At 46.3% G+C, this 27,274-nt stretch overlaps 1 protein-coding gene across 5 annotated transcripts in view; it reads right to left on the bottom strand.

Moving 5' to 3' along the window:
* Pka-C3 (Protein kinase, cAMP-dependent, catalytic subunit 3) overlaps positions 1-27,274 on the bottom strand; it is a 144,443-nt gene that overhangs the window by 28,691 nt on the left and 88,478 nt on the right. For 4 of the 5 annotated variants that reach the window (XM_075865341.1, XM_037412209.2, XM_075865353.1 and 1 more), the window contains exon 2: positions 977-1,142. In XM_075865341.1, coding sequence (XP_075721456.1) covers positions 977-1,142 — 166 coding nt within the window. Of the gene's footprint in view, positions 1-976; positions 1,143-19,862; positions 20,127-27,274 lie in introns of those variants that run through there. The other variant, XM_075865344.1, reaches the window with a different exon arrangement.

The following is a 27,274-nucleotide window of genomic DNA, read 5'->3' as shown; positions in this document are numbered from 1 at the left end:
TCCATAAGTCCGCCCGTGCGTCCGTCCATCTGTCCATACGTCCATCTGTGCGTCCATCAATCTGTCCACACGTCCATCCATGCGTCCATCCATCTGTCCACACGTCCATCCGCGCGTCCATCCATCCATGCGTACCCGTGCGTCCATCCATCCATCCGTCTGTGCATCTGTCCGTGCGTTCGTCTGTAGTCCGTCCCTGCGTTCGTTCGTCCCTGCGTTCGTCCGTGCGCTTATCCGCTCGTCCGTCCATGCATCTGTCTGTCCGCCTGTCTGTCCGTCCGTCCATCCGTCCGTCCGTCCATCTAGTGAACACTCCATGTAACGCCATCTCGCATCTTTTCATCATATATACTTCATATATAGAAGTACCGGTATCCAGCGGACATTCCAAGGCCTAAACGAGAGGTGGCTACCTACTATACTACGACGACAGCTACTACTACATACATCGTGGACGCACGACCCACGTCATAAGGAGCTTCCCTTCTAAAACTAAATCTTCACAGCTGCGATTCAAACTCGGGCATCTCGAGTGGGAAGTGCGCATTCTACCCCTGAACCACTTTGGCAGAGCCGCGCCCAACCTTTAAAATGACGATAGATTGCCGACTAACGAGCGCAGCATCGCGAGCTGATTCCCTTTGCGAAGCTCGGTCCGGGCACTCCCCTGTTCTAGTTCACTCTAGCAATGGTGAAGATCAGTGGATAGGACAGTAGGTCGGCAAAAGAAAGTGGAAGTTGCTCACTCAAGAATTATATCTTGCGCTTAGTGGTCACTTGAACCCAGACTCACAAAAAGTTTTCAGGGCTGAACTCAGACTCGGGAAAATTTTCTTCCACCCGAGCTCACTCAGACTCGTGGCTCAATCCGAGTTCACCGACATAACAACCGCGCGCTCGCTTCTGACATACTCCAGAAAAAGTGAGTGCCTCCTGTGTGGTCAGGAAGGAAGAACGGTCCCCATTCTCAACTTACATGCGGATGATGAACGGGTGTTGCACTTGTAGCAGGATGGCCTTCTCGTTCTTGACGTGCTCGACCTGCTTCAGCCGGAAGATGTCGGAGATCTCCATGATCTTCATGGCGTGGAAGGCCCCGCTCCGGTCTCGGCACAGACAGACACGGCCGAATGTGCCCGTTCCTGCATGGATGAAAAAAACACAATTTTGGAAAATTACTCGCACTTTTGCGCAAGACTTCATGCTGGAAATCATTCCCGCGTCACACTTCCACGCTGTGTGGTTCTCCACTTGAACAGGCGACCCCACATTCATTCACTAATTACGTGGGCTAGTTGGTATATTGACTCGATAATCTATAACACTACAGCGAATACACAAATGCACACTGTGAAATGTGCAAAACGAAATAGGACAACCACTAGTATAGTGGCTCTTCTGTTCCGTTTCATAGGGTCTGTAGTGTGTGTAGTATTACAGATCGTAATATCTGAAATATTGCATTAGTGTATTTTATGAGAGGTTTCGTCAAGGTGTCATCGTTCCAATTTTATTTTTTAATCACCACACAGCTATGTAGTATATATCAGACGAGTTCCCGTTTACTTTTTTTTTCAAGACAGTGCTCGAAACTGAGCTACGCGTCCAGCTACGCATCCGGCAATCATTAAATGGAGTTACAGTACACGACGTCACACAACACGGCCAAGATTAGTTGTGCGTGACTACAAAAAGAAAGGGCATCCTTTTTTGTTGCCTCTTTTTATTGCTAAGGCCATGATGCTCGTCTTGAGACATAGGCATGAACACCACACAACGAGGTGAGCAATATAGTCCGGAAACACATATATCATTGGCACCGATACCTGCGTGCCTCTTATTCCCACGCGTAAACGAAAAGTTAACTACATATACAGAATGCGACAGTGTATATAAAGCGTAAGTAAAATGTGTGTCGTATTGAAGTGAGTGCAGATTTGCAAAGCTGCACATTAAGAAAAGGAGCAGGGAGCGCTTGTACAGCAAGAGTATTGTCGTACACAAATCCCCAATATTATATCGGGTTGGTAACGCACAGCGAATAATGAACCATAATTTGTCATGTTCCACACATTCCTAACTTTGGAAGTGGGCGTAATCCCAACAAAATAATCTACTTCCTTACCGAAGCCTTTCAAAACGTGTATAGGCGCGGCTTGCGCTGAAAATTAGCGACATGTGAAGCGGAATGATAACAAAACATGACGCGAGAATGTGACATTGCCGCCCTCTGAAAAACAAATTGTACCAATGCTTTAAAAAAAAGAAAATACAATTATAAAGAAAATAAGCAATAAGTACAAGCAATAAAGCACAGTAACTACAACAGAATACAGCCTATGTCGTGCGCCTCAAACCATTTCGTGCGCGAACCTGAGGACTGTATTTTGTTGCTGTTGCTCTGCTTTATTGCTTGTGCTTATTGCTTATGTTTTTTTTATTATTGTATTTTCGTTTTTTTCCCTAAAGCATCGAGACGATGCCTTTTTGAGAGGTGGGCAATGTCACACTTTGGCCTCATCTTTTGTTAACGCCGCGTTTCCCTGTCGGTAATTTTCAGTTCAAGCCGCGCGTATACACGTTTTGAGAGGCTTCGGGACGGCAGTAGATCATTTTGTTGGGACTACACCCACCTCGTGAACATTATGAACATTACAAATTATTCTGAAACCTACGTCGCCGCTAGTGATAATGCTAGAATATTCGATGGCAAGTGCACAAATGCCGACGCGCTTCGCCGCTTGTCAGTTAATCAACGGCCGATGCTCTGATCGCCGTTATCAGTGCCAATGTCTTGCTGTAATCCGACTTTCCTTTTGCGTGGCCACAAGTTCAGCCCGAATAAACAGTTTCATCTTTGACCTGAACTTTTCTCTTTCATGTTTTATAGCGAATAATTTGAGATATACAAAGCAAACCAACGAACAGGATAATAGAGAAAAAGCTTCAACCCCATGGACAAGCAAATAAAAAAATAAAGCAACAACAGCGTGCAGAGTGGTGCCTTATACTGATATTAACTCTCTATAGAATACCACCTTTACGAAACTTAACACTACCACTGCACATACCACGCACTGTGTGATCCCCTATAGACGTGAAGTCATGATGATGGCGACATCTGTGCACATTAAAGAAGGCACTGGGCAAGGCTGGGAAAATGTAGTTGAACATAAAAGCAGCGGTTAACGCCAGAGATGGAGTTACGACCACTGTATCTATGAAGCACGTTATTAGTTGCGGGCCCATTCTGCTGTAAAAATTTTATGTTGTTTTACCCACGCGCAACATATCTGACAAATATTTCTGTTTGATGACGTCTGAACCTCATCCTCGTTTTATACTTCTTTTGACGCCCCGCCGTGGTGGTCTAGTGGCTATGGTACTATGCTGCTGATCCGCGCAGGTCGAGGGTTCGAATCCCGGATGTGGTGGCTGCATTTCCGACGGAGGCGGAAATGTTGTAGGCCCGTGTGCTCAGATTTGGGTGCACGTTAAAGAACCCCAGGTGGTTGAAATTTCCGGAGCCCTACACTACGGTGTCTCTCATAATCATATGGTGGTTTTGGGACGTTAAACCCCACATATTACCGTCATAATATTTTCCTTGATGGTCTTTTTGTGCAAAACAGCACAGGAGAATCTCGTATGTCAGCAAAATCAGCAAATATTGTGTCACGCTTTTATTTTTTTTAATATCGACAACAATACAGCAGCAAAGCGAGGAATAATTGAAGTTGGCTCGAGCATAACACGAAAATTTCCTGCAGCGATGTCGTAAGTCTACCGAACGACGTTAGAGCTACATATGGCTAGCGTTTCCTTCGGAAGGAAAGCGCGACAATGGCCGTTGGCACGCAAATTTCGAAGTCGCGAAACAAAATCCACTGGCGAGATAATATAGTGAAGCCGCGATCCACCGTTGCCGTAATAAATATTCACTGGTAAATTCACGTGGAACATAAATAAAGGCCGCGGTTCAGCACAGCAATATCGCGCCTTCAGGCTGCTTACACTTTGGTCGCTGCCTTTGTCTTCGGCCTGGGGGCATTGTGTGTTCTTCCCTTCTTTATTTGTTTCCTTCTTTATTTCTTTCCTTCTTTATTTGTTTCCTTCTTTATTTCTTTCCTTCTTTCTTTTCTTCTTTATTTGTGGCCTTCTTTCTTTATTTATTTTCCTTTTACTTTCTCCATTTTCCCTTCTTTCTTTCTTTTACTTTTCTTTCTTTCTCACTTATCCAGGGTTCTCATCTACCATAAGTCCCGAAAAAAAATTCTGCAGAAAAGGGAGGCGTGCACGATGATATCTCGCCGACTTCATGCGTGGCTGCGTTACGATCAAAGATTGCAGCCCGCTTCTCCCGTTGTCGTTCAAGGCGGCATGGTTGCGTCTGTGGCTGAAAGAGACTAACTGTAAGCTCGCAATTTAAAAATAGATTTTCGTTCGAGTGAACTCGACAAAATAAACAGCTAAAAAAGAAACTTTGCTTTAACACATGCGAGGCACATTCGAGAGAATGGTGGAATGGCAAATGAAATGCTCTCTTGAACGGGCTCCTTTTATGGTACTCTTCGTTTACGAGAATCGTGAAAGTGTCTTCGCTGTACTGTGGGCTGATGAGGGATGGGCACGTGCTTGTGCCTTTGGCTTTCAGTTTTCGCTTTCCCAGAGCAGGGTAGCGGACTGGATATTTCTGTTCTGACTAACATGCAGACAATTAACGCAGACTATTTCCCGGGCTACTTTACCGCCCTACCTTTCCTATATATCTTTTCTCTCACTCTTAGCCGGGCTGGGCCACCTTCCCAACGACGTTCCATGTGATGGTGGAGTGCGCTGCAAAATTATTACTTTTTCCCAGCCATCTCAGGCCCCCTCTGCACCTAAGAGTGGTGAGACAATGTCCTGTATGATGGAGGTCCACCAGGCTTTGTTTCGACGGGCCCGTATACGTGTGGTTGCCGGGATCACTCATGCTCCCTCTCACATGCTTCTTTTACACTAAAAAAAAAATAAAAGTTCTCTCGCTTTCTGTCAGCCTTTACGCCTTAAAGCTATATCTTTCTCTCTCCCTACACGAGTCAGCGCAATCACCACTTACTTCCTTCCCTTTTCTCCTCCTTCTGCTTCCTTTCTCTCTTTTTCGCACAACTTTCTATTTTGTTTTCACACTCTCCCGCCTAATGCAGTCAACTGGACACTACTCTGGTTGATCTTTCCTTCTTTCCTTTTTCTTTTTTTCTTTCTTTCAACTGGCACATCACAACTGTCGCTTTGAGAAGGTGCACGGAGTACCGAGAACGATTAATACTGAGTACCGACATCTTGCCGGGTTCACATTTTCAATGTTGATTTGTTCGAGTGATAAATCAATAAAGGGACGCTAAAGTCAAATAACAATTTACATCAGAGTGAAAGCTCAAATATGACAACATCTAAAACAACAATAATAGTTGTAAGACTGTTAGTAAGACCCGCTGTCAGTGAGTAAATCTTCCCCGTAACAATATTATCAACAGCAGTGCCCTATACAGAGAAATTAAGGTAAAGGCGCAAGAACACATGCGCCATAGTATGAGATCTTTAAAATGACACCGATGACGTCAGATGAACCACCTACAATTAATCACTAGTGCTTGATCTAAATGCACTAAATAAAGAGCCTTCCGCGCATCAAGAGACCCAATAAAATTCTGCTGGTTCGTTTCTGTTTGATCCATAAAAAAAACAAAAAAACACCAGATGTTACTATGGAGCATGGCGCGAGTGATTCAAACATTCAATTTTCGCATGGTTAAACTGACAGGTCGTGCCATCTAGCGGGGTGCAGTTGAACCAAAACACGTCTGCCATTTCGGAGCCAATGACAGGCAATCGATCAATGACCGTTGTTGCTGCTATGGCTCCCGCAGTTTTCATTCGTTCAACCTCGCAGTAAAGCCGGGCAACCTTGTGCACGACAACCGTGACTTAAGTCGGTGCGTGCTTCTTGAGGCGGGTAATTTAAAGTGCGCTAATCCGATGCGGACCACTAAAGCGTGATTTTATTTCAAAACGAGTCCTTCTTTGGCACAAAAGTAACACTACAATGTTTCCGGATCGCTACTTCAACAATCAAGGTCGACTTAGCAGTTGCCTTTAGTGTCCTTTTGGGAACCCCAAAGAGAGAAACAATATCGCTTTCGCGAAACCACTGGCAGCGATAAATTACAATTTACCGGAATGAGAAAGGAGGACAGGTGAGACGGGTATAATAAACTTTTCGTTAACTTTAGATAAATGATCGATCCAACTCCAGCTGAAACCATAAACGGCATCCACTACCTCATTACTATACCAAAGAACTATTGTTCCTTCTTCGGCTTACGGACCTCTGAGCATAAATGTGTCTGGCGATGTGGGTATTCGCAAAGCATACATCGGTCACGTATGGTTTGCATGCAGTGCCCATTCGCAAAGCGAACAGCATGCTTTGCCCATTCTAAACTGGGCCCACCATCGTATGCTCGCTCTTCAAAACGTATCAAGGTCTAGACCACCATCGCAGTGGTCGATACAGTATGAGGTTGATAAGGCCATCCGGTGCAAAAGCTTCCCGGCTCCAAATGATTGGTACCAACGTAAACATAGAACAGTGTAATTTATATGGAATTTTGCAGTGCGGCAGCGAGGCAAAGGCTACGGAAATGTAATCTGCTAGTACTGGAGACTAAGCATACGAATTTTCAAGCATGGTCGCTGTCACGCTTCACTTGATATAATTTCAGTTTTATGGCAATTGTGGTAGCGCTCTTTCGGGGTAAATTCGAAAGCGCTTGTGTAAAAGCAATTTGCAGAATTATGGTTCACGCAATATGCAGTGCTTCATGGCGGCCACTTATAAAAGGCTCCGTATAAGATGCTATGTAGACAATCGCACCAGTTGCAGGATAGCATGCTCGTAGATTGACCGATTCCATCTTCAGCTTCTAGCAATGTGAGATATTATTTATTGATCATGAAAAAGAGTGCAGATACCAAACTGGTGGAGTCGTAAGAATTACTAAACGCGCTGCTAGTGTACTGCCCGTTACAGGCAATACGCTAGCATAGAGTTCGCAAAAGTATTTGGTATTTTGGAAGCATACGCGTTTGGCAAGCCTCCGCATATTACGTTGCTCTTCAATAGGCAAAGTGAACTATGAATATATGCCAATATAAAAAAAATCGACAGATCCCAATTCTTCACGTATATGCGTGAAGATGGTAACAGTAGTGACTCGGATAATCAAACGGCGCCTGTTCGTGCAGGCCAATAGAGATAATGGCACAGAGTCAGCATTATGGGCGGCTCAACGTGCCCTCATTGTGATTACTGCTTCCTTTCTTCACCGTTTCGCTAATATCTCGTACCATGTTGCTCTGCAGAGCAGCCTGCGTGATGGGCGCCCTCACTGACGGCCTTCTCCACTTGATACAAGGAAGGTGCAGAAGGGCGCAATAGTGGTTAAGATGGGGTAGTTGTGATGGGTGCATGATGATAATGATGAAAAAATGATCCTGTGTGGTGTTCCAATAATTGTTCCAGTTGGCAAAAAATCAGCGCTTGTCCTGATCAGTTCTCTTCTTTTTCTCTCTTGTTCTTTTCGCTCTGCTCATTAGTATGATGCACCCTCCTGCATGATACTACATGATACAAGGGGGGCGGAAGATAGATAGATACGTTCAAAGTGCATGCAATACGAAGTCACGCTTCGCATTAAAAAAAAAGAGAGAGACGTGCGTTGAATCTAGATATGACCAGTTCTTTCGAAAGCATAGGGCCTATCATAGCCGCTGCATTAAAAAGGGCTCTCTAATCCATACGGTTTAAAGGCGTATCTTGGAGCCTGGATGCGCGCGGCGCACGAAGCGTCGAACAACAGAGCAAACTGCGAGCAAATACAATTACCGCCTCATAGATTAAAAATGTAATCAAGCACATCACAATACCGCTTAGTGGGTAGCGGCTCAGATGTAGCCACAAGCTTTTACCCGTGCGTGGTGACGAACGGGAAAGAAAATATACATCATTCAGTGGTTACGGTACATTTGGTTAAAAAAGCAAATGAGCAGGGGGAAATGATAAAAAAGGAAAAAAAATTACTTGTATGATTAATAGAAAAAGAGCAAGAGGTAACACTGAAAAACAATCGCGAATTTTCATACAACCCACAAAAGCAATATAGCATTTACTTATGAAAAATCTGTTGGTAGGAAGAAGACAGTCGTTGCAAAAAGTATTTCTTTAATTAAACTAAACTGCTAGAGATAGCCGTTCCTTCTGTGGAATTAATGAATGAAATAACAATGTTTAGATATACGGCTAGTTTATAGTCCGGGCCAGAACGCTCAGATGGAGGACCTCGCGTTCCTTCCGGCCCTTGCCCAGGTACATTACAGCTAAGCAGCGTGTTGGGCCATGCCTACCAGAGAAGTTCTGGGGAGTCTGATCGGGACACACCAATAAAATGCGAGTTTAGGGGGCTTCTTCCAATGTACACACTTGACATATCCATTCTGGATATAATTCTAAGAATATGGCTGCGTAGCTGAACAGGGCCTGGATTAAAATTAATTGTTTTGCTATTATCGCCACTTCGTGGCCCGTTTTCTATCTATTTTTGGGCAATGCCGAGAAAAAGTGAACTTCAAGTCTTGATAGTGCTTTGCGTGTTTTGCATAGCTGGTCAGTCCGTATTTTATTAGCTCTTCTTTTTCAGCAATCGCATCTCCCGACGCTGCGCCGTAGGTTTGTTCCAGCGACACAACATGAAAAGTTTCGCTCGGAGGTGGCTGCGTCTGTGTGGGCCTAAAACCAGATTGCATACCTGGGTTCCTTTGAACAGGCCAGTTTTCGGCTACAGAGCAATGAAGAGCAAAGAAGCAATGTCGGCAGGTTGTGTTCTAGGGTGACACCTCCAGTAAGGTAGAAAGAAACTACCCTAGTCACTCGCTCTTTTTGTAAGCACACATACTTGAACATTCTGTGTCTTGCCACGCAAACAATTCACGTAGCTTATCAGTCTCCAACAGCGAAGTACAAAGTACTATAAATGGACCAGCTACGATGTTATCTTCCTCAGCTTCATCTACAATCGTAACAAAGAGACTATAGATATAATTCAGGGCAAGTTATTAAAAAGCCAGCGTCGTTCTATTGGTTATAGCCTATTCGCTTCGACGAGTAAGCAAAAAAAAAACCGAAGCAAAAAAGGGGGTAAAGGGGACAACATAGCGAGTAGGAAGACAGTAACCCCGTTACACCTGCAGTGTCTATACAGTGAAAAGTGCTTGCGAAGTCCCGTTTTGTTCTCAAAGATCAAAGAAGCGGCTGAAGCTCACATTGGGAAGAAGAGCGGTGATACAGTATACAATAACATGAGTTAGCAACGTGGTGCACAGCTGCAGTTCGTTTTGTGCACTCCGCATTGCGCTTACTTCAGCTGATCGAGAAAGCTCCACCAGTATGTACTTGAACTTTGCGAATCGTGTAATGCGCAGCTCTTTCTTTCATGTTCTTCTGCGCTGAAGAGCAGGAGTTCGCGCTTATTCTTGCACCATGCTCTTCTTGATCGTGCGTGGCTTCAAGATAAAGGGTCAGATCATCCTATCTTTTCTTTCGACAGAAAGAATAATAAAAAGAGGGAAATGCTTTAAACAGATATCACCACACTGACGAGTGTTTTTCTCTATAACTTGGCTTTTCTGAGGCCAGGTGCTTTCTTTGTGCGTATGCGTGTTCTCCTACGTATAGCTCTTGGTTGCTGCCTTTCAGTTGCGCGTCACTGCACCGAAAGCTCAGAAGGTGCGGAAAACTAGAGGAGCTGACTCCGCGCATCGCCCATCGCTCTAAAATCGTGCGAGCCCAGGGAGCTGTTCGGTAGTGGGGAAAAAAAAGTGCGACCTGCGCCCTGGAAGGGCCAACAACTCCACTTGACTGCGCAGTTCCTTGGCCTCTCCAAGGCGAGGCGTCTGAAGCGGCGCCTATAACTTCGCGAGGAGGTGCACACTCGTGTAAACAACAACTGGTTGACAGAGCGTTGAAAGCATTCTTCTTGTTTTTTCTTCTTGAAAAGCTGAGCATAGCACCTTCTCAGCGGTTCAGCCTGCGCGACGCAGTTGAGAAACGCAGGAGTGCTTTCTTTTTTCTTTAAGGTGCCTACAAGCATTAGGTTCAGTGTCCGCTGCAGGTGCAAAACATATATTTTAAGCTACAGCATCATCGAGCCGTTGAAAGCCTATGTACTAGTTCAATGCGCCCAGCTTTTAATTGTTTCTACCATCTTTACAAAGTTCAAAGAAGTTTAACTATGCATTAATTTTGTACACAGAAGGCCATATGCCTCATGGTGCTGTGTTGTTTATGCGTGTATTCTGTGCAGGCATGCTCCTTCAGACGAAGCTGTATGAACCAGGCTGAAGAACAAACAAACCAAGAAGCAAACAAACAAACGGACAAACAGAAAGACAACGATGGGTCATTATTAACGGATTTGATATTGCTAATCGATTTCAAAGGAACGCGCTCACAAGTAAACGTGCATGCGGCTAGATGTAATGTTTCGAATGACTTTTTTTTTAATACAAAACCTTTAGCAAACAATTTGAAGTCGCGCACGATAGTCTAAGCATATAGCATGATCTTTGCATTGGAGAACTACGCGAACAGACAGCACGTATCTTTGTGGAACAACAAGCATGCATCATTGTCGGCTCACTTTACTCACTTGCACTTTATACGAGAGACAGCGGCGGTGAACGATCGTCTAGGGTGTTAACGTAATTGTGAACGCAACATTAAGAAAATTGGTCGAAATTGATTAAGCCATAAATCGAAAGTGCCTTCCCAGCGAAACCGATTCACAGTTTACAAGACGCAAACAGCGACAGTCTATATATACCTGAAATGTTTAAGTTTTCTTTTTTTTGTTTGTTTGAATGTTTGTATGTGGCGTAACTGATGAACTCGTTATAAGTCTGGCTAGTCCCACCGGCTTGGCCTCACGGCCAACAGCCGTGCAGCACATTTCTGCGGAAGTAGACCACCCTGTTTATTCCGAGTTCCAACCAACACAAACAAAGTAATAACAAAAGAAAGGGGACCAAGTGGCAGCTGCGTATGGAACATGATATATGGCGTTACCAAGGTAGTTTATTTACTTTATCTGCTTTATTAGTGAGACTTGATTAATTTAGTATCGGTGCACACACAAGCAGATATTTCCCCGAGTCAGGATTGTACTATTTTCTTTATACAGCGGCTGCACGCTGCAGGCGTTGCTTTGAACCACACGGAAGAAGGAAAATTTGCTATACAAGAATCTTCGTAAGTAGTGGTTGAACGTTTCTTCTTTTGCATTTATTTAACAAATAAAAAAAGTCAACCCTGGGGTTCGAACATTGCTTTCACAAGCGATAGAAATAAATGAACGAGACAGTGAAGAAACTTCACGTTTATTTACAGCTGTCCATGCATGTATGTTGCCCTTACCCTATTTTGTTTGTTTTTTTTCGTTTTTATTCAGGTGAATAAAACTTGCGCTGCGTATTTCTCCAGCCCGCCAGCCACGTCAACATTACCGGCTTGCAGCCTACAAGCGTCTGCCGCCAATGTGGCCAGACACGTGATTCGCCACTGTTGTCCCAGTGGAGGAGGATGAACAACTTGAATTTGATCTCAGAAATCAGCCTTAAAGAGGGGAAGTCGACATGCAAGCTAGCCTAGAAATGTCTAGCTTTAGAGAACGTTCACCTCGGAAGCCGCAAGCCATGACGTAATCGCCCAGAAGACAGCGTTAAGCCGAATTCGGAGGCTAACGTAATCCAATCAACGGTAATGAATGGCCTCCGATGTTCGCGCGGCCGAGAAGAGCGGATCTCGGGAGGCTGCGTTTTCCGCAATAAAGCACGTTCAGTTTCTCTCAATCGTGTCGAAAGTCGTGGAAGCTTCGTCACGCTTAAATGAGATCACTGAGAAAAAAACATAATCAGGGGGCACGCGGTTCGTAAAGCACCGACCAATCAACGGAGGCCGGAATGGACAGTTCGAAAGTGGCTCCCCAGGCCTATTGCATGAAAGCCGTGTTCTGAACTCTTTCCATATTTCAACGTATTTGAAGTTCACAGGTTTCGCAAATTCCTCTTCTTCGGTTCAGAAACAAGTTAATTGGACAATGAAGAAGGTGGACGAGGCATGCGAAGGTGTCGCGTGCGGCCTGGAGGAGGTAATTGAAAATATAATGGAAGCGGTTAAGAGCACCATACGCAGAACACATCAAAGCGCACAGAGTTCGATGTGGAACTTGAGCGATTAGGAACGATTCGGAGTCCAGTTGAGAGGAGGTAATTCAATTCATGACCTCAGAGATGCTCGACGCCTACAAAAGAATATCCAACGTCGGATGGACATGCTGAAGAGCCAACGGTGGAAGAAATTTTGCGAATCACTCGATCCTCGCAAACCTATGTCCCTTATATAGCGAACGGTGCGTGACATTGGCTCGACTTCCCAACAACGACATCTCTTCAGCACACTGGCTCTCCAACAAGGCCGCCTGCAAGCTGACATCGCCGAAGATTTCTACGTGAGGATTGTTATCACCATAAGTGATGAGGTTCACTGCGATGCTCTTGCAGCACACGTGTCTGAACTGAGTGTCCTTTTCTCACTCGAGGAACTGGACGTGGTCCTAGCCACCTGCAGGCGTTCATTGTGAACTGGGCTGGAAGGCGTCACGTGTGCTGCTTTATGCCATCTTGGAGGGCGGGGCCGATGCCTGCTACTGGACTGCTGCAACCGGTCATGGACTGACGGCGTAGAACCTGATATGTGGAAATCCAGTCGCTTGGTACCTATTCTCAAGCCTAAAAAATCGACGCTTCACCTCGCATCATACCGACCTAGTGAGCTGTCCAGCTGCGTGGGGAAAGTAATGGAACGAATAGTCCTCACACGCCTCGAATGGTATCTAGAGCAGTACAATATACATCAAGAGGCTATGGCTGGTTTTCGGCGAGGCTGTTCTATAAAAAAATGTCATCAACCTTGTGACCTCTGGCTAAAAACAAAAATCTCTCAAGCGCATATTCATTACTATGTTCCTCGAAATAAAAGGGGCCTGCGGTAACGTAATTCATGAAGCCATGCATTCTCGATGCCTTGGAAAATATCGGAATCGGTGGAGAAATGCTTCAATAGATTCGGAGCTACCTAATCAACAGGTTCTTCTTCGTGCGTACTGCAGAAGGCAGCACCACGGACCGTAACACCTCTCGTGGCGTCCCACAAAGTGGGGTTCTCAGTCCTACTTTGTTTGACCTTACGATTATTGGACTTGCCCGGGTTCTGCTTTGATCAGTCAACCTTTCTATATACTCCGATTACATCTGCATCTGGGCTTCAGCAGTGAGACGAGCCCAGTTACGGGCAAGGCTTCAAAAATCAGGGACAACAACGTCGAAGTACCTCCGTGCTCGGGGGCTGAGAATTTTTCCCGAAAGTGTGCATTAGTTCCTTTCTCCCGCAAGCCGATGTTCCGGTATCCCGTTTCCATCAAAAACGTCAGAATTTCGTATACAAGATGCCATCCATTGTTGGGCATCATTATTGAAAGAGATCTTTCGTGGACTGCTCACATCTCGCACTTGAAGAAGAGGCTCAGCTTTATCGCCCACGTAAGGAAATTTCTCGCCAGTAAAAGGCGAGGCACATCTGTCTCAGCCATGCTTGAGCTGTACAGAACGCTCCTTTTCGAGTATTCGTGGCATAGCATATCTGTGCTTTCCAATGCCGGGAAAACGAACATCCGGGTCCTGCAAAGCATGCAAAGCTAAGTTCTTCGAGCATACTTGCGATTATCTAGGTGTGCTAACATGATCGCCAGAATCGCCATTGCCAAAGACCACCCGATTACGACACACACAACTGTCGACACACACCAGGCACATATTCACCATATATACAGGATGCCTAACCACCACCTGACTAGCCTTCCACTAGAAATACCGAAGGCAGAGTTCTCCAGAGTGGTTGCGGCTAAACAACATTCCATCTCCTTAGGTTCTCACCCGCAACCATACCGCTTTGCCCAGAGTGATGCCTGCAAAGACTCTCTGCACACCTCGAAGTGCCGGGGATATAAACAAAGGCTAGCTTGTAATCTGCAGCCTTCAAGCAGCTCTCATTGGATGTTTTTCATATGATCGTAGCAAACCGAACTTATATTTAAACAGACGGTTCAGTCTTGGGAAGTTCGACGGACGCCTTTGTGATTCCATCTCGCTCAATCTACGTCAAGTTCAAAACTTCACACGCCACAACATCTACGGGCTCCAAGCTCGTTGCCCTTCTAGCCGCAGATAAATTTGTTAAGCGAGAATACCCTTGTATGTGGGCTATATTCTTTGACTCCTAGGCGGCCCTTCAACGTGTGCAAAGTGTATACGACGCGGGAACTCCCATCAGATGGTGTCTCAAGTCAATGAAATCTGTCATCGCGCCACTAACCAAAGACATGAAATAATCTTTCAGTGGCTACTGGGTCACTGTGGGATCAATGGTAACCACCTCGCTGACAATGCTTCCCGATGTGCCCACGACAGAGCGCCCACAGTGCTGATATTCTTGCAGAGGGTTGACGCTGCAAGAGAACTTGGCCACATCGCGCATAATGCCACACTTGTGCATTGGAAACTTCGACTGAACTCCCCTCAACGCCATCAGAACCTAGGGTTTATTACTCCAAATAAAAGCTCCCATCAAAGACTGCGCGACGTGACGCTACGATTCTGTGTCGGTTGTGGCTCGGCGCTGCTTTTACCAATTCATTCAATTATCGCATTGGGGTGGCTCACTGCCATTACGTAGAAACTCTCGCCCATGTCCTGCACCTTTGTCCAGATTTAGAATATCACCGGACTCTCCGGTGTGCTTTAAGGAGACAAGATTATCGAATCTTTTTTCTAGAGAAGATCTTGGGTGCGTGGCCTTCAAGTGCATCAGCCCAGAAAGCCACAAGAGCACTTCTACAATTCTTGAGGGCAACATCTCTGGGTGACCACCAGTGAAACCTGCACTGCGTGTGTTATGTGCAACGTGTATCTCCTCCATCTTTCTCTCTCCCTCTTTTTCCTCTTACCACACGTAGCATAGCAAACTGGGCTTAGTTTAGTTGACCACCCTACCTCTCTGGAATTCTTCGTTCTCAACTTTTTTCTGTGACGCCTGACTATCTGCAGGTTCGAGGACTTTATCAAAGAGGCCCATGCTTTCTTTAAGTGCAGGATTCAACACGAAAGAGGAGGGAGAGGGAATCCGCGGGATGGGAACTGGGGTGATGGCAAAGGATTCTTTTCAAGCCGCGCCCAGGAGTGATCGCCTGGCTCTTAGACAATTCCGAATGTCCAATGCTGGTTGGGGAAGGGAGTTATTCTGGAGAAGGAGTATTGGGTGATGTCACTGGAAATAAAGAAATAAGGAAGAAAGAACAACAAAAGAGAAGACAGGAAGGTTAACCAGGCACATGCCCAGTTTGCTGCCCTAAGCTGGGTGAATTGGAAAGGGGATTATAAAGCGAAGGAAGAAGGCCCATTTAAAGATAGCCAGGCCATTTCCTTCGGGAGAGGCGAGAAGAAGAAGCCTATTGGGAAATAAAAATTTTCTTGCAGGTGCATATTGACTGTCCCACTGCAAAGTTGGACAGCATTGTTGTCTGAAGAAAAAATATAGCAGTATAGAGCTGGCCTCACTAAATTCGGGAACTATAACTGCGTCCAGAACGCGTAAGCACACAAAACATTTTCGTGACATCACACTGACATAATGGCGCTGAGATATCAACGTGCAGTTACAAAAAAGACAAAAATCTTGACTGTCGTTTTTTCTTGTAATGATGAACATCACATTACTGAAAAATGTGATGAAAATGGTCGACGCACAAATATATTTTGAGTATACATATCAGTATTCGGTAAGGTACTGCTACCATATATTTATTTATTTATTTAATCATTTGTCATAACAATGACCTTTATTTCGACGACACTCGAAAGGTATTCATCTCTCAGCGGTCCATGCGACTATGGTTCGGGGTCAACCACCCGAGCTATGTATTCAGTCAGTATGGCGTTTTTTCTGCACAGTATTTCTCAAGCACAATACCGAGAGTTCAAGTAACAAAATGAGCAGTTTATAAATATTTTTCCAGAAATTCAACCGATGTGCCCGTACATCATTAATAAAACGTTTACTCCTATGCATACACAAACTTGACATAACTCTGAGAAGTCCTTGATCTACATGGGCAATATGTCGAGAAAACATCATATTCACCATATCATATTTCTTTTAGTTTAACGTCCTAAAATCACGATGATTCCAAAGAACTGATTGATTGACATGTGGGGTTTAACATCCCAACACCACCATACGATTATGAGAGATTCTGTAGTGGAAGGCTCCGGAAATTTCGACCACCTGGGGTTCTTTAACGAGCGTCCAAATCTGAGCACATGGGCCTAAAGCATATTCACCTCCATCGAAAATGCAGCCACCGCAGCCGGGATTTGATCCCGCGGCCTGCGGGTCAGCAGCAGAGTACTTTAGCCACTAGAGAAGGGTGGTGGGGAGATTCTGAGGGACACCGTAGTGGAGGACTCCGGAAATTTCGATCACCTAGAAATCTTTAATCTTTAACGTGTCAAACAGGCCATAAGCATTTTGTCTAGATTACCGTATGAGAAACGGCCTATGATCCCCACGGACGAGAGAGCGTTTAATATTGGGAAAGGCTGCATACAATAGGCATAGTGAACGTCGCACCTTCGAGGGTCACATGTGAAGCAAAAGGGATGGGCGAGCGAGTTGCTACCGGTGCATTCACAAGAAAACACTTGCTCACAACTGAATGCTTTATTGCTTGAACAGAAAAGTTGTATAATCTAAACTTGATGCTCGACTGAAGCCGCGCATGCACATCGTGGGTCAAGCAAAAGGCAATAACCAAAAAAAAACACAACTAACTGCTGCACCCCCCCCCCCCCCTAAAAACAAGACTGTGTGTTTAGACAAAACGGTTAGCGACTTTAGGTACTTGGTATCTACTACGGGATAGCATAAAGCCGTCCCCGTGAGCCTCACACTTGATGAGGCCACGGCGCAATTATAACTAATGTATGACTACCTTAAACGTGCTAAACGAATCAATACTTCATTTTTCGATAAGGCCTAAGAAGGATTACTAACGCACATAGACGCTCTCGTGTTAATAAAGAGGGAAAGTTCTCGCGCCGTGCGATCGCGGTGTTAAAACAGCGATGCGTGGGTTTGGTCGAGCGTCAAGTTAAGGTGATATATATTTTATGTTCAGGCAATGAAGTTTTCATTTGTGAGTAAGCGCTTGTTGTGTTCAACGTCTTGTCCTCGTCTTCTTTTTTCGCTACTTTTCTCCCATAAATGAGCCGCAAATGAGTGCGCTCGCCTGTGCTTGGTTTGTCGTGTAGAACGCTACCAGTGACATCTGTGAGCTATTAAATGTTACGCCGCACTCGCCGTTGCTGGGTCTGTCGTGTAGAACAGTGCTGTCTGTGAGCTATAACTGTTACGTTTAAAAAGATACCGACCCGGCGAAGTGATGCCAGCTACACTTGACAATAACTTTCATTGTCATGCGCAGTATTCCCCGTAAGGGAGAGCGAAAGTTGATCGCAGCGCCTCATCCCCCCCCCCCCTCCCCCCCGCTATGAAGTCAACGTATGAGGCAGATTTTGTGCCACTGCGTTCCTCTTATGACGAATTCCACCGGGAGGGCAGCTGCACTGAAAAACACACTGAAAATGCCCTCTACAGAGCCGGCGTGTTTCAGTGGTCGAACAGGTGCACTGTCGTTCATGGGTAGAGCGCTTTTGCTGCGCCCAGAGCAGTTTGTAGTGCTTTCGCCTGAAAAGTAGAGTAGGCGCAGTCACGGTCTCCCAGTTTTTCTTCAGAAGGCGAGTGCGAAGGCAATGGTAGCAACCATGCGTAATTTGAAACCACTGTTCCGCTGTATTTCACGGGTGGCGACGATGACAGCTGGACGTCTGCCCAATGCGTCGTTGCACAAGTATACTATATGTACTAGGCTAATTAAGAAGTAACTCACCGATTTCAGGCGTACTTTGCTGCTGCCCCACGCAGAATGTCTCGGGGCTTGGAATGTTTCGATCACATGCTCTCCCGCCCACTCGTCCCCCTTCTCACCTGCTCTCCGGGAGCGTGCCGCATTCTCATAGCAGACACTCTGTTCTCAGTGCTCTATCTCCCACTGCCCTGCCGTCTATTCCTGCTCTCTCAATGACTAAAAAGAGGAGGAGTGACCTCCCCCCCCCTCCTCCCGTCCGTACGCCAATATTAGCCTCGCCGTCTGAAAATTGATGCCCGGGGAAGAGTGCACGGCCTGGCGCACGCTAGGAGACGCCGCCACCGCTGCATGGGTCCAAAGGGCGCTTGACTCAAGCCCTCAACGCCAACCACCCTCCATCCTTCACGCAACGCAAAATGGGCAGCGACGGGTGCCCAGTCGTTAATCAGGCCTCGAAAACGTTGCCCGACGCGGCAGTGAGAGCGTCACTTGTTTAGTGTCGCACCCGAGAAAGACGTCTCGAGATGGCGAGATGCCGGCGGCAGTTACGCGCAACCTACGTCTTCCCCTATCCCGCGGAGCACCGGGCTGACGAGTTGTAACGCTGGTCTCTATGTCTGCGATCCCATCGAAGCGGCGCAGAATGACTCAAGAAGCGAGTCAACTATCATTCGGTATCCGCAAGTCGATACATGCGAGGAAAACATGGCATAAATTGTCAAGTACGTACGCACGGAACACGAACCTTAGCAAAAAGAAAACAGGTTCCTCGAAAGAGGAAGCCCGAGAGCGTAAATGGAATTCCTGGCACCGCATTTTGACGGAGGTGATTCGGGAAGAACACCTACCTACCTAATATTAGGTGCCTGTTTCAACAACACCTGACAGTTGACATTATATTCCATGTATCCTCCACTTCTGCGGGCCTCACAATTCTATATATCGTGTTTTTTTTCCTGCAGAAACTAGAAATATATTTACAGCGAAAGCTCTTATGAGATCACAACTGTGGTCATGCGCCACCGCTGTTGTCCGCCGCCGCCGGTATACACGAAATCAGAAAAAAAAAACTAGCGCCAATGACACAGTAGGGCTCAAACCCGGGTCCGCTGGGTGCCAGCCCAGTAGTCTACCACTGAGCCACGCCGGTGCTTATGACTTGTTCGCAAACTTGCCTTAGACAGGCTCGATGTAGGGAAAGCAATGGCGTTAACACGACTTGAAAAGAACAAGCAGTCGTCGCACAATGCGAATAGCGTAACGAGTGGGCCGTTGAATGCTCCTCCAACCTATTAGAAAAGCTTGTTCTTGTTTCCCTATTAACTGTGGCGCATACCCACTTCAGCCATAATTCCTCATCGTCGTCAGCCACTGCGTGAGCAATTGGCGAAAAAAATCCTTGCAAGTGTTTAGTGGATACCACGCTTCTCAGAAGAATGACGAAAAATAGCATAGCGAATGCCAGCCTACTGCCCTAAAATTTCTATCATTAATGCCATAGTAAGTGTCAAGCAAGTGTGCTTGCAGCATTTACCCAATGCGTGTTTAGAAAAGGCTCTGGAAGGCCGCTCTTAAGCTCTCGCTGTGACTGTTTGGCGCCTTAATTACGCGCAGGCCTGGCGTTTTTTTTTTTAAATAACCCAGCCTCCCGACGAGCTCGACAGCAACCCGAACTTGTGGTCATTTTAAAACTATTTTACTCAATTCCTTAATGAAAACACTTACCTGCTGCAAAAGTTGATGCTGGAGCAGACACCGCAGCAGTAATCATCGCTCTTCTGGGCAATCGCTCTGGCCGTTTCAGATTACGCCGAAAATGGTCGGATGGCGCACGGACGCGATATAACAACTCGAGGCACCGTCATCCTGCTATAGGAAGTATAGCTCACCCGCTAGCTCAGTTGATTCAACAGCTGCACCGACAGGTAACTGAAATGCGCCGAATTAACCTTAACTGCAATTATCTGCTTTCTTGGGAAGTAATTCTATTGCAGCTTCGCTCTCATTCCGGGCGGGCGCGCACACTTTTATTCTACAGGCTAGCCTCCATTTACCGATACCGAGAACCACTATCATGAACACTGCCGCGATAACGCGCTGTGATTTCATGCTGAATCGGGATAAAGCGTATCAAACGTGTACAACACAGCAGTGGGATGAGCAGGCATCTGGGCAACGGTTAATCGGTGCTACCCCGTCATGATTAAGGGGAAAGGCCCGTGCAGGCCACGTGCCCCAAGGTCGGTCGATCGCGGCGTAATTTTTGTCGCCTTCCCACATCGAAAGTTTGCGACACTTCAACAATCTAAATATAAAATGCTTCGGCGATAAAACAATAATAATTGTTGGGGCTTAACAAGAGTCCTTCAACACTTTAAGGTTTAACATCTGGTTATGAGAGAAACCGTAGGGAACTGCAGCTCCAAGAACTTCGGCCACCTTTTTAACGTGCACCTAAGCCTCCGTGACCTAAACCTAAGTACACAGGCCTCAACCCTTCTAGCCTTCGTTGAAAATGCGGTCGAGATTCGATCCCGCACCCTGCGGACAAGCAGTCGAACATCGTGGCAATCTATAGACCGCCATGACAGATCTCTTCGGTAAAACAAGAAGCTTCCCGCGTACACCTTTGTCGGCTCTATCCTGTCCGGAAAGTTATTTCAATGTGCCTTCACACGCACAGGAAAAACGCTGGAACAAATTTTATTCGATAAATAAAGCTCTGTCGCTGGGCGCGGTTACGATGCGAACAAAGAACCCACACGCGCGTGCAAGAGACTGTATATACAACGTCACTCTCGAGTCCTCGTGGCGCCGTGGGGAGACAGCGTCGCAAACAAATGGTTCTCGTCAAGAGGGCGTACCCGGACGATGTCTCGCAAAACTCACGCAGCCTGGTCGCGTGCTGCTGCGCGGCGTGGCCCCAAGAGCCACTTGTTGCCAGCTGGCCCCGTGTGGCCAATTTATACGTGCGCACTCAGTGGCGTGCTTTGAGCGGCTCGTTTCGCGTAGCCAGAGCTCGTCAGGCCGACTGCGCGGCCGATCGGCGAAAGCGGCGCGTTGATGGACGGTAGTGGCGACTCGTGCGTTCTCGGTCACGCTACGGGGTCACGTCCGGGGCACGCTACCGGTGACAGCGCGCACGTCGGTAGGGCGTCAGTCGCAAAAGCACTGCACGCGGCAGAACGAAGCGAAGTCGGTCACCTTAAGTGATAACTTCATTGATGTCAATTTGTGTTAATGGTTTACGTTGGCTGAAAGAAATTCAGTGTATGCTACCGCAAGCAGTAACTAGGTCGCCAACAACAGAGGTTGCCGGGGGTCTGTGTAATAAAGCCTTGGGGCAGGAAAACCGAGGTACACACATGCACACGTAGAAAAAAAAAAAACAACAAAGTATTGAAAGAAAAATTGCTGCCATGTTTAAAAGTAATCTGTGAAACAGTGAGGGAGGACGAGACGGATTCGTAGTGCTCACACTTTGCACGTGTACATACATCTCTCTTTTCGCCCCGTTGTGAGTAACAAGAGCTAATGAATAGTTCATTAACGTAACACTGAAATAGTGTGATAAAAACACTATGGGTATGCGTTAAAGAACTTTCATCAAAGGAAAGCAGGTCATTGCTTCATTATTTTACCAGAGCCTGAGCACGAGTGACGACTGTATGTACCAATTAGGGTCAACGGTAAAATTACGATACAGGAGCAAAATTACTTTTCCTGAATCACTCGATCATCGCCGAAGTGTTGTTGCTTCGCTCAGCGAAAATTACTTGTTCCCAGCGCATATTGCAAAAGAAGGCGGACGCGGCCTCTTTCATTATTTAGTGCCAACGAACTGCGGCAGTAATGGCATCAGCAAGTGTTTTCGAGTTTCAGCTGTTATGGTCCTCCAAATTTCTCGCGACTGAAGAAAATGATCAAAAGTTGCTTGGACTCCTCCCTCCCTTCTTGTTTTGATTGTAACGCGGTTCATTTTAATAATTGACGAATGCCGCAGGCTTCACTTGAGGTCACCACATCACCACGTTGCGAGGACATCTTATGGCATCAGAACGCGGAAACGCTACCTCTGCAGAGAATACCCAACTACCGACTTTTAATTTTAAGGCATTGTAACATACGCACCTATATCGCAGTAATGCCCACTAATTCGTTCTGTAGCTACGTTAAGTTACGTGCACCGCTTGATTAATTTGCCATAGACAGTCTCCCAAAACACAATGCCATCTATTTACGCTATATATACAGTGACTTCCTTTAAAACGGGTCTTAGACAGTTATTATGGAGAAATTCATTATTTGTGAAAGTTGTCGGCAGAAGACGACCTGTCCTCATAAATGGACATGTAGCCTCCCAGACTCGGCCCCTGAAATGCAGTTACGCGTACATTCATATCGTACGAAAAGACACGCACACGTGCCTTCTCGAAAAATGGCGATATTTAATCTAAGAAATAGTTAGTTGCTTGCCCAATCTTAACAAACATTTAATCTCTCCGTCCGTCAGAGCCGAGCTTTTGCCTTCACGCAGTCGCAGCCATTCCTCACTGAATTCCTCGTGCAGAAAACTGCGGGTGCTCTAAGGAAACTTCGCGAGCGACAGCCGCGCACTCTTCATGAAGTAGGAGAATGAACTCCAATGGGAGCCGCGGCTCGGCTCGAAATAAACCGCGTCCCGGAAGTGCCGCTTCAAAGGGAACCACGAGTAACAAAAGGCCGAGCAGCTCGCATGCACAGCGCCCCCTTCGGTCCAGCGCGAGTTTCAATACACAAAGAACCTATGTGCAGCCACCAGTACAAAACGTAAAGGCTTTTGTTTACGTATTTCTAACTACAAATCAGGGGCGTAGCCAGACATTGTTTTTTCCTGGAGGGTGGGGGGGGGGGGGCACGTGTTTGGTGTGCCACCCCCTGGCTACGTTCCTGCTACAAATAAATCTATGAAGACGAGTAGAAAAGAAACCCCGAGCCCGCATCACTGTATGCACCACTATATAGCAGCTTGAGCGACCTCCTAAACAGGTGGAGTGGTGAGAGTGAGTGAGTCTGAGTACGGAAATTGAATAACAATCCACGCGTTATTCTTTTAAAGACGATGGTCTTTCTTGGGGACCTTAGACGGAAAAATTTTGGTCTGTCTGTCTGTCTGTCTGTCTGTCTGTCTGTCTGTCTGTCTGTCTGTCTGTCTGTCTGTCTGTCTGTCTGTCTGTCTGTACATTTGTCTGTTTGTCCGCCCTAACGATATTTCAAAGGGCACCAAACGGCCAACCCCATCCGCAGCGCCCGCCAATATTTCTCAAGGTTTAGCGTTCATAGTTGTGCGCTTGTCAATTAAAAAGCAATTGTTACGCATATCTGAGGCGCCACAACAACGCTTCGATGTTTTCTATGTCTGACTTTATACTAGAAGAGGCACACACAAGCAACTCTAAGGAATGTAGCGTTTATCGCGCTGCGCTGACAGTGCAACGCGATGCTCAAAAAGGTGTTTCCAACGCTTTGCTACGACGTCACGATGGTGGCATCTGCCCGTCGCTTTGCGTTCTACACCTTATCACCTCCGAGACGGGCGCGCATCTTTCTCCGCGGACTGTACGCCTTCGTTTTCGAAGATAACTGCCAGATGGCACTTGTGTCTAACGTGCCCAGATGTGCTCGTTCGCTTCATCCACACGCTCTAGGCACATTAACGCAGCGCCTGCAGAATACCATTCACCGATTTTTCTTGCGCAGAACATCAAATAAACGTTTTGTTCAGTCTTTCCAGACGCAAGACTATCGTATTTCGACGACATTCACAGTGTAACATGTAGATTCAGGCCAATTTTTTAGCATCACTTCTTTGCAATCCGTGCTCTTGCCCCTTGTTTGTTTCCGAACGGTTCAAACACTTTCGTCTATCGTAATAATACGCAGCTGTAGCATCAGCGTTCCTGGTTTGCTAATTCACTATAACTAAGTCCTGGACGAGCCTGGACGTTTATTTGATAAACCAAAGGCACGGCATAAAACAACACAGGCATAAAGGACGAGACGGCTTTGGTCTGGTGCCAAACAGGGGTGTAGCCAGGTGGTTGCACACCTGACCTATGCCCCATACGCCCAAAATTTTTTTTCGCCATGGCATGCAAAGCGCGAAATGACATGCTTCACATCATAAATGTACTGTACCCCTTCCCCCACCCGTTAGCTTTCGTTAGCTGTACAGTTGTAAAATTGAATAGCCAAATGGAGGCACTACGTGCCTTGGGCGTAGCCACATCGGGTCATCTCCAGGGAGAAAGCGGAAAGGGCTGGTTCAGGCAAAGGATGACAGTGGTCCTTTCCCGCATATCGGCCAGATCCGCATTTGATTCCTTCACAACTATAATTTCATGCCATGCGTGCCGGGGCACCGAATGTCGGCAAATGTCATTCGCAATGTTATAGTTTCACACCTGCCGGTCGGTACTGAAACATGGACATTACCCATGGTACAGAGGTGAGATGCGACCAGAGTATGTGTCCGATTTTTTTCTGCCTTCCGTATATCGCTCGTTTTGTTGATGTCAATGTCGGGCCAGACCGTGTCTACAAAAGTGCTAATTATGGTGAGTACGTGCTTTCCTCTCGCTTTCATCCTTGATCAAGCCGTTAGTCCTTTATAGTTTCAGGTTCTCGACCTCTGGTACAATATGTTTCTGTACTCGGTGCTGTCTCCCACGGAGCACATTCAGCGCCTTCGACCTCTTCTGCTGTATGCATGCACATCAAGGAACATAGCGTACCACTTTCAATCCTTGCGCGTACGTATACGTCGAGCTGTATACATTCGTACAGTGAATTTGTGTTGTCGATTGCGTAAGTATCGAAACGCTTGTTGATTGTTTCAATCTGCACGATGGATGCTTGTTCACCCGGTCAGCCGTATCTCAGAGAGATGAAATTAATTAAGCCTCCGACGGCGTCTGCACTCGCGGCTACTGCGTGGCCTGCGCACCTTTATAAACCCGCCATTCCAGCTTGTGGACTCAATCAGCTGTGCGTTGGTGAACCGAGCTTTTTCCCACGCACACTGCGATTTTGTGCTGGCGGGGTATTATGAGTTGCCTGCTGGTCATTTCGTTCCTGCAGCAGAGTTTGCCACCTGCCCGACGAATCGCGCCCTCTTGACCCCGACACATAACGTTGAACGCCTGTTGTCTCATTAGAAAGTGTTATAGAATACCGTTTGCAAGTGCTGCGGGCGTAGCGGGCGCCATATAAGCTTTAGAATAGCGTTTGCCCTGCTGCTAACCGCAACATACGGTCGCAGTGACACCGTAGCCCTGAAACCAGCACTTGCGGGCCACATGCGGGCTGCCATTACCGTACGCAATTTCGGATTTTTTGCGTGCGGTACGCGAACGCGAACGCCGACTCGCGTTACGACGCATGCGCAGTGGTAGCGACTGCACCGCACGGGTTCGCGGTGCTCTCTATTGCCGACCATGTCCGCATTTGTACCTCATGGCTCTCAGTGTCCGGCGGCCTGCTGTTCATAATATGCTGCTCAACATCGAAAGTATGTAAGTAGGCAGGTGTTCCTACAAATAGCACGACAATGTCATGACAGTTCATCAGCAAGATGTTTTCGTAATGTCAAGCTTCGCGCATGCTCCTGCATGTGCTTGTACGCATGCGCAAGTCTGTGCACCCGTCCAATGCTGCGTGTGTGTTTTGCTTGCGCACGTGCTTAGATATTTTCATGTGGTACACCACTTTGTTTTACGTGAGGTGTCTTTCCGAAGGTCTCGTACAATCGGTGAATTCCTTCGAGAAACGTTTTGAACGGATCAGAAGTGATGGTCACATATTTTGCATATTTAATTTTTATAAACCCTTGCAACACTTTGAGCTGCAGCTATCTTGCTCAATCTTATAAGTGGTTCATCAAGGCCAACCCTGCAAAGGAGCGCCAACGTAAAAAAAAACAAAAAAAAAACACATAGCGTAAGTAACGCATTAAACTAGATAAGATCCTTATAATGGTTGCTATACCGACATATTCTTTGAAATTCAATGTTGGCATTTAAAGATCGTTCTTTGTGCTTGCTATATAGATCAGACAGCTTACTGGTCTTCAATGCGGGACCGATCGTCCTTGCCTATATTTACTAGACTCCATGGTCTCACTTTCCCGTGTGGGCTCCTTCATTGAACATATTTCTCGCACATGTACTTCGTTTGATATTTATGGTGTTCCATTCATGCACTAGTTTAATTTCCCTGAAAGAAATATGAAATAATTGCTGTCCCGTATTGCTATATATATATATATATATATATATATATATATATATATATATATATATATATATATATATATATATATATATATATATATATATATATATATATTGTGTGTGTATGTATTAGATGCTTGCAATTTGTATCTGAAAATAAAAATAAAATACCTTTCACCTCATATTTGTGGTGCATCACTTTTATTCTTGGCACTAGCTTTTGTTACAGGTGCTGTTCGATACCTTGCGTATGGAGACTCCTCCGAAGAATTAGCGGTGGTCTGGAAAATACGCTGCTTTAACTGAACCCTTAGGTGCACGTGTTCACTTCATTATCACCAGCCTTGCCGCACGTTCTGCAGTAGGGCAAACACGTATAGTAGTCATAGGGCGGCACACCAGCCCACGCACCCTGTCCCCGATTTTTTTTTTTTTGCCATGACATTCAGACTCTAAAATTTCATTTGGCCCCGTCTGCCTGCCCGGCGCCCACTTCAGATGAAAGGGGTGCCCCGATAAATGTTTTCGCTTACGCCCGGGCTGGTTGTACGGTGATTGCAGTGATTGATTTATTTGCAAGGTTTAACGTCCCAAAACCACTATATTGTTATAAGAGACGCTGTATTAGAGGACTGTGGAAACTTCAGCCAGGTGGGGATCATTAACGTGCATCAAATCTGAGCACACGGGCCTACAGCATTTTCGCCTCCACCGAAAATGCAGCCGCTACATGCAGCCGGAATTCGATCCTGCGGGTCAGCAGCTGGGTTCTTTAGCCACTAGACCACCCAGGCGAGGTATGTTTGCATTGACGATGACGACCAAGTAACAAGGTTCAATCAACAACACTACGTTTTAGTGTACTCC

This window comes from Rhipicephalus microplus, chromosome 1 (assembly GCF_043290135.1).
Source record: "Rhipicephalus microplus isolate Deutch F79 chromosome 1, USDA_Rmic, whole genome shotgun sequence".
Taxonomy (NCBI): domain Eukaryota; kingdom Metazoa; phylum Arthropoda; class Arachnida; order Ixodida; family Ixodidae; genus Rhipicephalus; species Rhipicephalus microplus.
The sequence above is the reverse complement of the archived record's forward strand: the minus strand, read 5'-3'. Positions and strand labels throughout refer to the sequence as shown.